Genomic DNA, 16,539 nt, shown 5'->3' with positions numbered 1-16,539 from the left:
TTTACATCGGGAAGCACGTGCTGTCAAAATTCATGATAGTATAGGTGAGAGCGCAAGCAACACCGAATATTTTCAGAGTGTTCCACCGTCCACTTTATGGTGCACTACCAGTGCACTACTAATCGTGAAAACGAGCATGAAAACGGCAAAAAGTGCACTACCGGTAGTGCACCGGTGCACCACCACTTGAAAACGAATTCTCTTTAAGTAATTAAGTATTTCTTTAGCCGTTTCTTGACTTTTGCGCTGATTACAACTACCAACAATAGCTTAATGTAGCTCATTCTGCATATCGTTATATAAACCATTTTTTGTTATTGTTAAAAGTGTAAGATAACGACACGAAAAATATGAATAAAAAATTTCATGCCCGGAGCATTTATCATATCTACCCCCTTATTCTGCGCCGCGCGTGAGGTGATGATAGTCGAGTCACCCGATTCCAGAAGTCCCTAGGTGAGAAACGTCTTTTAGAATAAACTTTTTGAGTTCCTATCCTAATCTAGTAGTCACCATGAGTGACAAATCGTATGCTCTGTCACATCGGCTTCGGGAATAAGGTGACAAGACTCACGTGACTCTGACTCGACTCGACTATCGTCACCTCACGCGCGGCGCAGAATAAGGGGGCTAGTTTAACCTTGTTTGAGATTTGTTCAGTAGGCCCTGTGTTGTTTTGTTTTTAACAATGCCAAAACCCCAACAGCTGGAAAATTCATTCAAATGTCCACCGAAAAAATACTTCCGGTATGTTGTGCGAGGAGCAAATTATTTCCACTGTGCTTCCGAAAACGGTTTGAGCCCTAGTTTTTATCATCGAATTTTAGATTTAAAATTTCGTTATTTTTTTTACAGGCTGCTCTCTACGGAATCTTATTGCATACGCCTATTTAAAGAATCAGAAAGCTGATCGACTAAATGTTGTAGAGCGCCACGTTCGAAACGCCACAAAACGTTTAGTGACCAATGGAGTTCTCAAAAGAGGCTTTGGAAACCGACTTTCTACTAAAATCGTGCCGGAAAGGTCTTCCTCAAATCATATATCGCCTAAAACCGGCAAAACATTTCAACTTGCGGCGGTAGCGGGAGTTTCCACCAGGTCTAAACGGAAGAAACGAAACTTCACCACTGCTTTGACGCTCGAGCCGGATACGGATGAGCAGTTCAATCTCGACCCGGATCGCGGTGGACCGTCCCGTCGAGAACCGGACTCTTCAGGAGGCGAAGATGACGAATCGGGTACTTTTCCGCATCCTGGCGTTCGAACCCTAAGGAGGAAGGGCAGGGGCGTCGTTTTACCAGGAGCATGTCAACATTGAGGGGACCCGAAAAAAGACAGTTACTGTATAAAAACCGGTGTTATATTTGAAGCAAAATCAAGGCAAATGATCTAAATTAGAGGTATAAAAATTTTATTTTGAGAAAACTTCTACAACATGAGTAAGAGATAATACATTAATGTAAGTTTACTTAAAATTGTCTTGAATTAGTGTTAAATTTGCTTTAATTTCAAGAAGAAGCAAGTTTAAACTACCGTCAACTGGGGCAACATGCAACAATTTTCAGCTTCAACGGCTTCTAAAAAACTTATGTTAACAGTTAATCGTATCCTTTATGCATCAAAAGTTTTAAGGATGCTGGGGCATCAAAATGGCGTAGTTAAAAAAATTATTGTTTTCTTCAGTTATTTTTAATTTTCTAAAAACATGCGATTTTCACCTTCCTTAGAAAATGGGGTCACTTGCAACAAACTTTGTTTTTAATGAAAAATCTTATGAACACGTACGAAAACTCATAGTTTTTAATATATTTGCGATGCCTTAAAGACTATTACGCATGACAACACCAATTGCAGTAGTTTTTGGGTCTGTAAAAACAAATTTTCTCATTTTTTTCTGAAAATAAGGATGCTGCATACATTTAGGGGTTAAATAATACTACGAAAAATTCTAAAAGCTGAAATCATAAAAATAAATGTTTGGATGAATGAAACTGAAATGTTTACAAACACGTGATGCAAAACATTCATATTCCAACATATGGAAACGAGATTTACAAGGAATTTCTTTGATTTGCATTTTGTTGCATTTAACCCCAGACACCTAACTGAATTTTAAAAATATTCATTTAAAAAAATTTGGTGATTGTTCGAAAAATATTTTTACACCAACAATGTTGGTATAACATGAGGAAACCTGTAAAAAGTTTGTAGGTAATTTTATCAAGCCGATCCGTCATACTGGGTAAAGTTTTTTTCGGCATAAAAAATGTTAAAATTTGTACATTTATTGCTCGATTTTTCCAATTTTACATAAAAATAAAAAACTTAAGACAACTAGCTTAAGATGCGAGAAATTATGTCATCATCTTTTTGTTATCATTAAAAGATAACTTTATTACAATACATTAAATTAAAAATTGATTCAATGTAGTGTTATATAAATGTTGCATCGAACCCCGCTGTTGCATGATGCCCCGTTTGACGGTATTTTATATTGATCGGACACAAATCAGCCGACTAATGAAATTCAAACACGCTTAATGTTTAACCTTCATCTGTCCCAGAAATTTTGACCAGTTACAGTCCCTAGAGTGTCATTTTGACAATCCTGACTAAAACCAATATATCTCTCTTGTTTCTCAACCGATTTTCACAGTAACTTTTTTCTGAAATTTTTAAAGATCATGACCAAAAAAAATTGAAAAGGGGCGTTAAACCGTACTCTTCAATCAATGAAAAATGGATTGTAAAGTTGACGTAATTTGACTTATAGCTTTGCAATTTTAAATTGTCACAATACGAAACACAGAATTTTTAACGGATTTTCAAAGGTCTGTTTTTCGAACTTTTCTCAATTTGCAATTTCTCAGATTTTCTTAGACTCAAATTCAAATTTGCACTGGATTTTGAGTACATTAACACATGGTTTTCGCAATAAACTTATATTCACCAGAAAGCCAATTTCATGCCGATTCTAGAAGTATTAAAACATAAGCGCTGCAAAATGTGAAATAATGACCAAACATTTATAAGTAAACGCACACTACCACTAGCAGCTGCTTGTTCGTACCGAAATTGGATGGGACTGGCTGGCAATAACGATCATAAGTACACACTATTAATTTTTTGGTGTAAATTTATGTCAAATTGGATGCACAAAATTGAAGCATCCTTTTTGACATAAATTTATACCAGAAAGAAACAGAAACGCTTGAGGCCATAAATCCTTTGACGTAAATTGAAGACATGTTCGACACAAAATTATATCATGAATGATGTAAACTTACGGCATATTGGACGCACAAAAAGAAAGCATCTTATTTGACATAAATTTAGATTTCTACAGAAATTACATTGCGCTCTGCAATATTTTGATGACAAATACTTTCAGAACCATAAATTTTAGCGAAAAATAACACTTCTCGACACTGTTTTAAAAACAGTATCGAAAAGTGTATTACTTTTCCCTCAAAAATGTATGTTTCCAAAAGCTAATAGGTATGTCACCAAAGTTTAACAGAGCGCTATGATTTTTTTCTGTAACAATCTAAATTTATGTCGTTCAGTTAGTTCACATCATATGTGCATGCATTTAAGTTAAGTTTCAGAGTTTGCAAAAAACAGGCTACTAAACAAAGTTTCAGCTTAAAATTATTAGAATTTCAAAAAGTTTTGATGTCATTTAAAACAAATCAAAACTAAAATACCGTTTAATAACGAGTGTTTTTAAATACTAAAGAATTTCACCTAAGTTAATGTCCATGAAATTTTATTCTCTAAAACTTAGTGCCTCCGGAAGCTTAATGAATGTACCCAAAAAAAATTTCTCCAGTTTATAATATCAGTTGAAAAACGGTAAAGTGTATGTTGAAGATTTGGAAGAAAAATAATCCTACAATTATTTTTTTTTTTAACGTTCAGGCTTCAAGTAGATTAATATATCTGATTGTCAACCGCTTGGTAATAATAACAAACTAAATTACTTACATACTCAGGACATGCATCAGAAATTTCAATGAACAGTCTCGCCTGTGCTACGGTACGTATCGCATCATTTTTTTCATTGGCTGTTATCAAAATACTTACCTCCTTTTTTTTCGTTCGATTTTCATACTTCTATCTCGGAGAATGGCCCAAGAGGATAATCCGGAGAACCAAGTTAAGGTTCAACGGATAAGGAAGTATCCTGAAAAGCACCCAGGACCATACTTAGTGATCGCCGAATCAAATGAAAATCATTTGGCTTGTGCAAAACTTGCCAAATCGTTGATTAAAAAGTATGGCAATGCATACATTCGTGCAACACCGATGTCTAAGAAGAAGATGAAAATATTGATGCGAACAAAGGAAGCTGCAAACAGTCTTGCTGAGAAAAAGGGTGATGACCTTCGCTTTATGATACCACAGCGCTTAGTCGAGTGTCTTGGAGTGGCATATATTGAAACGAGTGTTGAGGATGATGAATTAGCTACGGCTGTTTCATATGATAAACGCAAGCTAATGCAAAATGAAAATGCTGAGATTCTTGAGTTTCGTCGGATTATTAGGAATAAGAATGATGAAAGCACCAAAACACCGCTCTACACAGTGATCTTTACCTTTTCGGGAACTGAATTACCGACACACGTTGAGTTGAGCAAGGTGCTTTACCCCGTGAAAAAATACGTTTTTCCTGTACGTCAATGTGGACAATGTTGGCGTATTGGTCACTCTAAAATCCAATGCAAAAGCCAGGTGCGGTGCAACAACTGCCTCAATGGAACTGGTGATGCTGAACACGTTTGCTCTGCTGACGAGCCTCAGTGCGTGAACTGTGGAGGGCCGCACAAAGCAAATAATCACAAACAATGCCCAAAGCTGATTTTGAAAAAACAGAAGGACCAAGAACGTAACGATACTTTTTCACAAGGCCAAACGGATTGGTTTTGTGACCCAGGAACAACAAATACAAATCGCATCCAAGAAAATCAACAACAAAAGCAACAAAATTTATCCATCTCTCCAGTATCAACATCATGTATTCGAGTAACTGCAAAACGACGGTGTGGTGATGATGATGACCTAATAGAAGAACTTCCCCAACTTGAAGTAAATATTTCAGAAGGGGTTTGTGACTCTATTCAGGCAGGCATCGGATCCGATGAGGTGATGAGGATTTTAGGCGAAATAGAGGATGAAGAGCTGAGGGACAAATTCATGGAGAAAATAACTACCGTTTTGATGCAGAATGTGAGAGGATATCTAGGTTCATTGCGTTTATGATAGACGCTCACATCGATTGAAGAAAGTTCTGTTATTCCACTACGTTGCATTCAATGGAACTGTAGAGGAATTTTAACCAAAAAACCGTCGCTTATTAACATGATTAATTCAATGGAATCTAACGTAATTTTGTTGAATGAAACGCATTTGGACCGCTCCAAGAAATTTATTATTCCTCAGTTTGATGTATTTAGAACCGATTATAGGAGCAATTCTATGGGAGTGGCACTTGCCATTAGAAAAGAACTGAGGGCGGTAGCATTTACTGTCCCTGGTATCTTCGATATCCAGCACACAGCATGTCAAATCAAAAGCAGTTTTGGAATTGTAACGGTGGTTTCATTATATATTCATCATCAAGCGGTAGTGCCCAAAACAAAATTTGAAGAATTTTTTGCTGCGATCCCTACACCGTGTATCATCGGAGGAGATTTTAATGCCAAACACATGCTATGGGGCAATGAAACGGATAACACTCGTGGCTTACACTTAGCTGAGGCTTTGGAATGCAGTAATCTTGTTGTGCTGAACACTGGCAGTCCAACTAGATATGATGTAAACCGGACGTGGAGTGCTATTGACGTCACTCTGGTTTCATCTGATCTAAGTCTGGACTTTGATTGGAACGTTATGGATTCGCCAAATGGTAGTGACCATTTCCCCATTACTTTTGGATCTAATAGCATAGTAATCCACCGCATGAATTCGAGATTAAATGTTAGGAGAACTGATTGGCAGGTGTTCTCTGACAAATTGGAAGATGATATATCTGGCCTCAACATCTCAACATTCGAAGACTTCTTTCAAAAAATCTGGGAAGCTTTGGAGTACGCAACTCCAACTTCAAGACGAGGTTCAAATCTCAACAAGTGTCCACAGCCATATTGGGATCAAGAGTTGACTGCAGCTAAAAACGCAACCCGCTTAGCTTTTCGAAGTTGGAAAAGAAGTCTTTCTCTTGAGTCTTATGAACGGTATGCGATTAAAGAAAGAATATTTAGAAGTCTGGTAAGACGGAAGAAAACTGAGTCATGGCATTCTTTCTGCAACGATTTCGATTCAACGACAACACTGCATTCTCTGTGGAGATTAGCTAGGAATTTTAGAAATGGTGCGGCATCTTCGGCTCAAGCAATTGGAGAGGACACTTTGAACAGCTTGTTGGACAAAATAGCACCGCAATCTTCGATAGGTCCTGAATTGGTTTTTTCAACTTGCCAATGTGATGAACATTTGGAAAATTCTTTTTTCACGGTTCGGGATATCGAATCAGTTATGAAAACTGGGAAAGATTCAGCTCCAGGAGTAGATCTGATCCCATACTCAGTCATCAAAAATCTTCCACCTGTTGCCTTACGCTGCTTAGCTAAAATTTACAACGACGTTTTTTCCAATGGAGTGATACCATGCGCTTGGAAAATTTTCAAAATTGTGGCAATCCCTAAACCAAACCAAGATACCCTCGTAGCTTCCGGTATTCGTCCAATAGCATTAGCCTCGTGCTTTCGCAAAATTTACGAAATGCTAATCAAAGAAAAATTAGAATGGTTTCTAGAAAGCAACAACATATTTCCTAGTGAAATTTGCGGATTCAGGAAAAATAAAGGAACCATGGACGCCCTTTTTCCTCTTTTGGAGGAAGCTACAGATGCCTTAGAAAACCAAGAACATGTTGTTGTATGCAGCGTGGACATCAAAAGCGCTTACGATGATGTTGAAATTGGATTACTCGTTGAAGAACTAAGAGCACTAGAAGTACCAGAATGTCTCACTCGCAGTATCTATGTACTTTTTAGGGAAAGGATTCTATCCACAAGTCGAAATGATCTAAGTATGATAAAAAGAACAACCTGGAAAGGCCTCCCTCAAGGATCACCCCTCAGCCCGATTTGTTTCAACGTCATAATGACAAGACTGTTGCGTAATTTACCGTCAGGAGTGATCAAGGTTAACTATGCTGACGATACCACACTTGCTGTCAGGGGAAACAATTTGGACAACAGTTGCCGAGCACTTCAGTCGGGGATAGATATTCTGATTCATGGTCTTACGCTCCTTGGATTGGAAATCTCCCGAACAAAAAGTAAATGCCTTCTAATCACAAATCGGCAACCTCGTACAGTGCCTAATATCGTGATGCATAATGAACCGTTGCAATTTGTTAGTTCGATGAAACTTCTAGGCATGCACTTGACTAGAAATCTTTCTTGGACAGGCCATATTCAGCTAATCAAAAAACGCACAACCCTCTATATCAATTTTCTTCGAAGTATCGCTGGACAGTACTGGGGAGCGCACCCATCAGCAATGATTCACATCTACAAAACGTGTATTCGGTCGATCATTGAGTATGGTTCCGTGCTGATGACAAACTTGACTTCTAAGGATAGCCTAACACTAGACAGAATCCAGTGGGCATGCATCCGAGTATGTTTAGGGTCTACAAAAACTACACATACAGGATCGCTTGATGTCCTGGCTGGCCTCTGTCCACTAAGTATAAGAAGAGACTCATCGGCAATACGCTTCGTCAACAGAAGAGCATTTTTGAAATCATGGCATCAGCAGTTTGTAGAACCAACTCTGGAAACGAGATCTTTCGCCACTGGCATTCGACGGGCTCTACAGCACCTGAACGATTTTTTTCCCTTGCAAAATACTCTGGATAATCTCCCATGTTTCCTGTACAACGCGGGTGTAAGAAAAACGGCACTTTCGATTGATTTGTCTGTTGCCAATCTACAACAACAGGAAACTCCAACTGTTACATTAGTCGACAATTTACTGGAACAGAAATATGCTGGACACTACGTTTTGGCCACAGACGGATCAAAGGATTTACTGGGTGTTGGTTACGCAGTAGTCAATAACTTTAATGCTGCAATATGTAGAATCAAACTCCATCCTTCAATGAATGTCTACTCAGCGGAATTACTTGCCATTCGGAAAGCGGTTTCTATTATTTCCGAACTTCCAACAGGTAAATATGTTATCATCACTGATAGCATGAGCAGTCTTCGTAGCCTTCAAAGCAACAAATTTCAATCGTCGAACTCCATGGCATGGTATGATATCAAAAAGATGACCTCTTCAGCTCAACGTCAGGGTACTGAAATTAATTTTGTATGGGTTCCCTCACATCGAGGCATCCAGATAAATGAATGGGCTGATCAAGAAGCAAAACTGGCGTGTAGAGATGGTATACCAGAGGAATACACGATCACAAGCCATGATCTCTCTTTTCCGATTGTACAAAACGCCAAGCATCGATGGCAAAGTGCGTGGAACGCTGGACTCAAAGGTCGATTTTGTCATAGTATTTTGACTAAAGTTAACACATTCCCATGGTTTCATCAGCTGCAACTAGACAGAAGAGAAATAATAATTTTATCAAAACTGATCAGTAATCACTCCCGTTTACCTGCGCACTTGCATAGAAATAGGATTATACCAAACGCTATGTGCAACTGTGGAGCAACACATGCAGATCCTGATCATTTCCTTTTCCTATGCCCTAACTTCGATGCAAAACGGAGCATCATCTGGAGAATACTTTTGGACAAACGCGTGGTTCCTGACATCCAAATCCTGTTGAAAAAATGTGACATCCAAATTTATAAAACAATAGCTCAGTTTTTTATAGATTGTGAAATCGATTTGTAATCAGTAGTATCATAGATTAATAGATAGATTAATATCATTTTCGATACCCACTTGGCCAGCTATGTATCAGAGGTTAAGCCAAATAGTTGTAATAAAAAAAAAAAAAAAAAAAAGAAATTTCAATGAATAAATAATGAAAGTTGTTACACTAATTTTGATTAACCTTATCGGTGACATTTCATTTGATTTATGTTTTGATTGAAAAAAAAAGGTTATAAACTTTTGAGTCTATATTCGTAAAATAAACCTATCCTAAATTATTTCAGCAACAATGTTTCTTTGTTGTTCTATATGCATTATTGCTTACATGTGATTCCGAGGTTTGGTAATCAGTACAGGAACCGACTTCCTAGCCGGAGCATCGATTTTCTTAAATATGCACTGAGCAAGTCATATCCAAATTCTTATTGAGCAGACACATCGGTGTTCCAGTTCTAGTCATTCATCTGTAATAAATTGTTGAATAAAATAAAATTAATGATGCAGTACTCGTCAATTTGGCTGATCAACTAAAAATATAAATTTTTTCGAATCATTTTTAATTGATAATAAACAAGTGTCTTTTGAATAAATTGCCACGATTCATAGTATCTCCCGATCTTATTAAACTGCAAAGCAGACGACTGTCGTAATTTCAATGCGGAATGACGAAAAACGCCTTTATATATTCATTTTTTTTCTTGTAATAGTCGACTCGAATGCCAAGAAAAGTTAAGTGAGCTATGAATATCTCCTGCTCGAAACGTGGAATCGACATTCATACTACTTTGCAATGATAATTATATCGCCTTTACTTATGCAATTACTATAATGAAGGCGCTGTTCAATATGGCAATAACATGCTCCGCACAAATGCCTCAATGTTAACAACCCATATGAGTTCTGTGATTTGTGTATTTATGCGAGCAAAACATTCAGAGATTCAAAATATAATTTTACAATTAATCAGGCGTTGGTAGAATTTCGTTAGAAGCTAAAAATACATTGTAGTAAATTGTAAAAAACAAAGTATTTCTAATTAATGAAAAACTTTCTCGTTAAAAATCGTCGGATAAAACCACGGCACGATCGTCATAAGGAACCTGCTTCTTATGTGCTACTGTGAACTGCGAAACTCTATGATAGACGACAGACAACGACAACGAATTTGGAACAGGAAGTAACCTTGCACAGGTACGTTTTATGATAAAAGAAAAAATATTTTCCCACCGGCACCGACTACAGTATCAGAAACTTTTCCACCTCCTGATGAGCGTACAAAATGGTTTCGCTGTACGAATAGTTCGATACGATTGTTCGAATCTTGTAGCAACGTTAGGTGCATTGCAATGATGTTCTTATAAACGAGATCGACTAATTCTAAGGGAATTTTCGGAAAGAGGTTGTAAGGCTGTGAAAATAGGTTATTTCATTGCGTTTGGATGGTCTAGAAATGAAAAAGAGTTGAAACAATTAAAGTTCGAAACTATTGATCCGAAAGTTAACTCACCAGCATCCGGTAATTTATTGACACGCTACATTTCACACCACAACCGGTGCTTCTTGCTACAGCCCAGCACTGCACTTGAATGTGTTTAAGCTATCGAGGATTGATTCGAAGTACATCCTCAAATTTACCAAACATTCGACCAGCGATAGGGTACATTGAAGATCCTTTAAGGAAGCCACTGATGACCGGAACCATTTCCAACGAAAGTTTCCTCTTCTGGTGCTGTTTCTTACTACAGCAGTCAATGCCTTCTGTCGTCACCATATTTTTGGTCGTTCTTCGAATCAAGCAACATCCTCTTAGCGGTTCCAAAACTACCGAAGGATGCTTAGATGACGATGCTTACTGGACCGACAGCCTGTAACCACAATACAATCCGACGATGCTTTTATTATTGACTGTCTTCCAGGCTCAATAAACTTACCTTCTTTTCCGGTATTTTGAAAAATACATATGAGTTGAAGTGCTAAATAAATGGCAGAAGACAAAATAATCCGACAGCAACCATATGTTTCCATATTTTCGAACAAATATAGCCTAAACCAGGAAAAAAATATCCGTTAGGAGACTTCTTTGAAATCTAAGTTCAGCCGGATGACTGGATGTACCGAATGCGTTTGATTATGTTACCTCTCTCTCATTGAATCCGAAGACCACTTTTTATAGGACGTCTCACAACGGAATTTTTCGCGCATGCACCGAAATACAGAAACCTGGATTGTTTGGCAGGCCACAGTTTAAGCACTTTCGACACTCTTTCGAAGCCGTTCGGAGGACACAATCGAATCGACAGAAAACAATGTACGAATCATGCGTGGAAGGAAAAGTGCAAAAAACAAAACAAATCAATCGACTATTACACACTCATATCGTTCACCAACGAATTGAGTTTTTCTAACATAATTTTACATTCTTTAAGAAATAAAATTGAGGTTGAGATCTAATTTTCTCTTCCTCGATCTTATTTATAGCTACGCTCATTAAATATAGATGTTATATGATGTAAAATTAGATATTTTTCAGTTTAGGTCGAAAAAGATTATGTTTTTAAGCGTTTCTGGCTCGTATAATTTTATAAAATTTTTGGTGTGTAGGTTCGTACCAGTTGAATATTATGGCGTTGAAAGTTGGATTTACTTTTAGTTTTATATTCATCATATTTGTGTGAAGTATTGAAGCGTTTGAGTAATTACACCAAAATAATTGGTATGACATTTCCATTTTGGTGAATATAAAACTGTTTCAAAAATTTTGCGTGAATATTCAAAATCCAGTGCAAATTTTTGCAAATTGACAAAAAGTTTGAAAAACAGCTACCTTTGAAAATTCGTCAAAAATTCTGTATTTCGTATTTTGACAATCTTAAGATGCAAAAATGTTCCAAATTTTGTCAACTTTACTATCCCCTTTTCAGAATTTGTCTGTTGTGACTTAAACAATTTTGACGGTTCTATGCAAGGAATATTTAAATAAGGTAGTGTCGAGTGCCATATTGGATTTTTTTTGTGACGTCACAAAAACGATTGTACTAAAAATTTATGTGAGAATGGTAAGAATTGCGAAGAAAAACATGTCTTAGAACGAAATCGAATTCCAATTTCATTTTGATTTTGTTGTTAGGCCTCTATTTCACTATGATATGAAGTTTTTTGGTCCTTTGAAGATTGCATTATGTTTTTTCTTAATTTATTAATGAATGCAATGTCGTCTTGAAGCTAAAACGTGCAAAAATTAAGAAAATATCAGCTTCGAAAGGGTCTAGCTGGTAGATATTGAGTGTTCAACTGATTGTTACGAATTTAATCCAACCGGTTTACCATATACAATTCTTTTGTAGAACAATTAACATCAATTCATGATTGTTAACTCAGTTTACTAAAATGCCAATGAAAGATTGTGGTTTTGTGTAAACAATTGTGATTTTATCACTTTATTGTAATGAGGAGCTTAAACTGCACTGACTTGAACATTTTCATGGAAGACTTTGAACTAATTTTAAAGTTTTGCAAATTTCAGTGGTAAATATCCACCATTTTTTCAAACTTCGATGGTCTTTTTCAAATAAAATTATTCGAAAATGCAACTTTTTTTGCACCCATCTCGAAGAGCAAGAATCCTTCTACAATAACATGTTTTCAAAGTGGAAAATTTCCAGCAGATTCATCGAATTATCATCGAAAAAGATATGTTTTCTAGTAAATTAACCGATTTTTCATTATTGTGACGTCTCAGCCTGTACCAATACTAGAGCAGGGCTGCCTTGGCACTACCTTCTTTAAATATTCCTTGAGGTTCCATCGATTTACGTGTGCTTTTGACGTTTACACTCTTAACTCTAAACACTTTAATTTGGCTCGGATTATTACAATTACTACACGCTCAGAATTTGATAACCACAACTACTTCATTATAACGCTACACACTTAATATAACAAGTAAATATCCCAAGAAAACAAAATTTTCACACTAGTTTAAAAATAAAACAACAAATAAAGAGGTCTCTGTGTGAACGGATTAAACCGACACCAGGCCATCCTTCCCAAGCGTGAAGCCAGCCAGCCAGTCAGAACAAGCGAGTCAAATAGTGCGTGTCGTCCTTCCCGGTAGTTCGTGATCCGGAGGTGCACCGGGAACCCGAGCTTCCGAGTTGTGGAGCTCCGGCGACCGTGACAGGTAATTTTTCTTTAACCTCGAAAAACGAGAAATTAAAAAAAAAAAATGAACTAAAAAAAGTAAACAAAGGAGAGCACCAATTCACGTTCAAAAAATTTCATCAAACTAGCTTGAAAATCAAGCAGCTTGATAATTACCAATGCGTAAACTATAATATTTTGAAATATCAAGCGAGGCGTAAGGACCAGTGCTCAAGAAAGTCAAATTCATTTGTCACAATGCAACCTGAATGAGACAAAAATGCTTTCTTCCCCATCTATTTAGACAGACAGTGAAAAAATATCAGGTTGGCCTAGGCCCTAGACTAACTCCATGAGGATTGTTAATATTTTCGTTTTATTCCTTCATTCGCTAAATAGTCAGTCATTTCGCAAAGTCGTGACAGTATGAGAAAATGTGAATGGATTTCAAATGCCTATTTTTGTTAAAGTAAATGCTTAGGTAGATCACCAAAATGAAGGATTAAGAATACAAAACAAACAACAAACTAGAAAATTATATAAAAAAAAACTTTCCAACTTAAATTAAAAGCTTTTAAACGTTCTAGAATGTCAGTATCTTACTAAATGCTCTCAGATGATTTCTGAATAATCCCATCCCATCAGAAAAAGCAGAATATTAACAATTCCATATATTTTTGAGTTCGAAGTCCGTTTTTTCTGCCTGGAGCAACTGAATGTTTATATTCCTATTTGGAACAAAAAATAGGAATATAAACATTCAAACAAATTTATTTTCGCCAATGCTTCCAACAACTGCAAACTAACTGACTTCAGCATTTTAATGACTGAGATTTTTTGTAGGATCACGATCACGCATTTGAAAATGAAGTGACTTTTGATCGACTATCAGTCAGAGATTGCTTTGTGAATGATCAGAGGAAATCAGGTTCAAATAAAAAGTATACCTACTGTGATTGAAAAATTATTTCACATTCAAGCAAGCATGTCAACAGTTTTGAACACTGGTAAGGACAGCTTGACAATTTTCACAATTTCATGCGGGTTGAGAGGACAGCTTGAAATTGGAAAGCGAGTTGAGAGGACCGCCTGAACGAACCGATTGAAATTTTAAGCGCGTTGAGCGGACAGCTTGAAATTGAAAGGCAAGTTGAGAGGAATGCCTGATCATATCGATAGAAATTTCAAGCGATTTGAGAGTACACCTTGAAATTGAAGGGCGAGTTGAGAGGACCGCCTGATCATATCGTTGGAAACAGCTTGAAATTGAAAGGCAAATCGAGAGGACAGCATCAGTATCTTTCTAATTAATAATCATGTGGGTTGAGAGAGCTGCTTAAGATACGCTGGAAATTCTAGGCAAGTCAAAAAGAGAGCCTGAAATTTTAAAAAAAAGGACAAGCTTGATCATCTCATCAAATTAACTATCAAGCTGGTTGAGAGGACAGTTTGAGATAATATTAAGCTATGAAGCGAGTCAAGAAGATAGCTTGAAATTTGCAAAAAAAGAATCGAAGGGTCAGCTTTAATATAATATCTAATTGAAAATCAATCGGGTTAAAAAAGTTTTAACAAAAACTGTCAAAAACTAGGTACTCCACCTTAATTGCTTTATATCTCACTTGAGTGTTGAACATTTTTTTTCAAGTGGCACAATAAAATTAAGCTTCATTGTGTTCTGAACACCATCGAAATTTAAGATAAGTGGATTCATGCATGTAAAAGATATGAAATTTTGTATAGGAATTTTCCTTCTCCAGTCAAATCCCATGACAGATTTGAAATCTTGAGAGAATTTTACGTGATAATTAAATAAAAAAAATTTTGAGAGATTTTAACTCTACAGGAAGCATTCGTCCCTATTGAAAAATAGATTTAAGTTTTCCCTGATGGGTTTTTTTTTTAAATAAAAGATGATTTAAACCCCCCCCCCCCCCCAAAATGTTGGAAAAAAGTGTATTTTTTTTATGTGGCAAAACTCCAGTTATTAGTCGTAAAGGACGTCTTCAGCACAAACCGTTAATGTTTCTCCCTTAAATATTTTTGCCCGCCCAACCGAACTTTAAGTTCCGATCACTTCCGTATGCAAAAGACGTTTCACGCTTGTTCAAGGTTGAAGTTTGCTGCCAAGGAAAATTCTTTCCTCCAGCTTTTTCCAATGTCTCTCAAGTTACCAAAAGTTTTCTCCGACCAAAGGGGTATTGTTAAAACAGGATAACAAATTAGCATAAAATATTGAAGCAGTTAGCAGTTGTATACGTTCCAAGTGTACTTGGCCGCTTCCGGTGTTGGTTTTGTTGTTCATGTTTTTGCTGCTTCTGGTCTTCTGTCCGTTTTAGAAACGATGATATCGTAGTGTTATCACCAGTTTGCTTGAAGACTACAGCCATTGTCCATCGAACTGAGTGACGTGTAAAGAATGCACACAAATGTTGAATCCAATGCCAAAAATGAACACTTCACTTCTTTGCGAGTGGCAAAATTGGAATAATGACAAGATCAAAAGTGGAACATTGGCGAAATGGGTACTGTAAAAAACGTCGTAACGTTCAACAAGACAACGTTACAGCATTTGCTATATAGTAATAATAGCAAAAATATTTAATTTTTTTTATTAGGAAAATTTTCAAAAAATAATCCACACTACTTAAAGTGAAAACACATCAAAATTAATTGTTTAGCAACACTGCAATATACAAATCAATTTCAATGCGTTGATTTCATGTTTTCGTTTAAACCGACCCAAAAATCAAGCTGCCCGGAATTGATAGCGGAATAATTTTGCATGAGGCAAAAATTTAAGGAGGGAAATTCCGAAAGCTGTAGCTGAACCTCAATTTCCTGCCAAAGGATGTAAAGTAAAGGGCACTTCCACCATCAAACACATCTAGGATGCAAATTTGCATCTCTTTTTTCTTTCTTTTGCGTCAAATCTGGACTGCTTTTCAGACATTGTCGAATGCAGCTTTTGCTGCTGAGATGCCTTGCTGACGATGGCCCTGAAGATACAAATGGTTCCTAGCAAGCAGGTTTTGCATACCCACCCCACCCGTTTTCTTGGTGCAAATTTGCATCCGAAAACATCAAACGGTTCCCCGAACCAAACCGAAACTGGAGATTTTTGTTTCTCATTCGAGCACGTTATTTTTGGAAAATGTTTTGGGGCAAAAGAACGTTAGCCAAATCGTAAAGTTTGAGTAGAAAGGGTGGTTGAAAATCTTCAGTTTGGAATTATCGTGATTTAAATTTAATTCTAAATTCAGTTCGGCCTTCATTTTTTTTTACAACACGTGATGTATTTTCACATGCTGTGATGCAAAAATAGCAATATTTCTATCACATACGGCTGAAATGGAAACAGTGTTGTAAAAAAATACAACGCCCCAAGATCTTGAAAACATTTTTGCATGGTAAAATTTTCAAAATGTCAAAATTTCTATCACTTTTTCCCTACACCAGGGAACTGCTCTTAAAATATGAATGATTGAAAA

At 36.7% G+C, this 16,539-nt stretch overlaps 2 protein-coding genes across 6 annotated transcripts in view; one reads left to right on the top strand and one right to left on the bottom strand.

Annotated features, from left to right (window-relative positions):
- The window catches only part of LOC129755947 (ras-specific guanine nucleotide-releasing factor 2-like), a 546,013-nt gene that overhangs the window by 87,924 nt on the left and 441,550 nt on the right, over positions 1-16,539 (bottom strand). The window lies entirely within an intron of this gene.
- On the top strand, positions 677-1,440 carry LOC129755949 (uncharacterized). Its single transcript, XM_055752669.1, has 2 exons — positions 677-794; positions 856-1,440. Exons 1-2 carry the CDS (start codon positions 689-691, stop codon positions 1,317-1,319), a joined length of 570 nt encoding a protein of 189 aa, XP_055608644.1. The 5' UTR covers positions 677-688; the 3' UTR covers positions 1,320-1,440.

Source organism: Uranotaenia lowii, chromosome 3 (assembly GCF_029784155.1).
Source record: "Uranotaenia lowii strain MFRU-FL chromosome 3, ASM2978415v1, whole genome shotgun sequence".
NCBI classification, from domain to species: Eukaryota; Metazoa; Arthropoda; class Insecta; order Diptera; family Culicidae; genus Uranotaenia; species Uranotaenia lowii.
The sequence above is the reverse complement of the archived record's forward strand: the minus strand, read 5'-3'. Positions and strand labels throughout refer to the sequence as shown.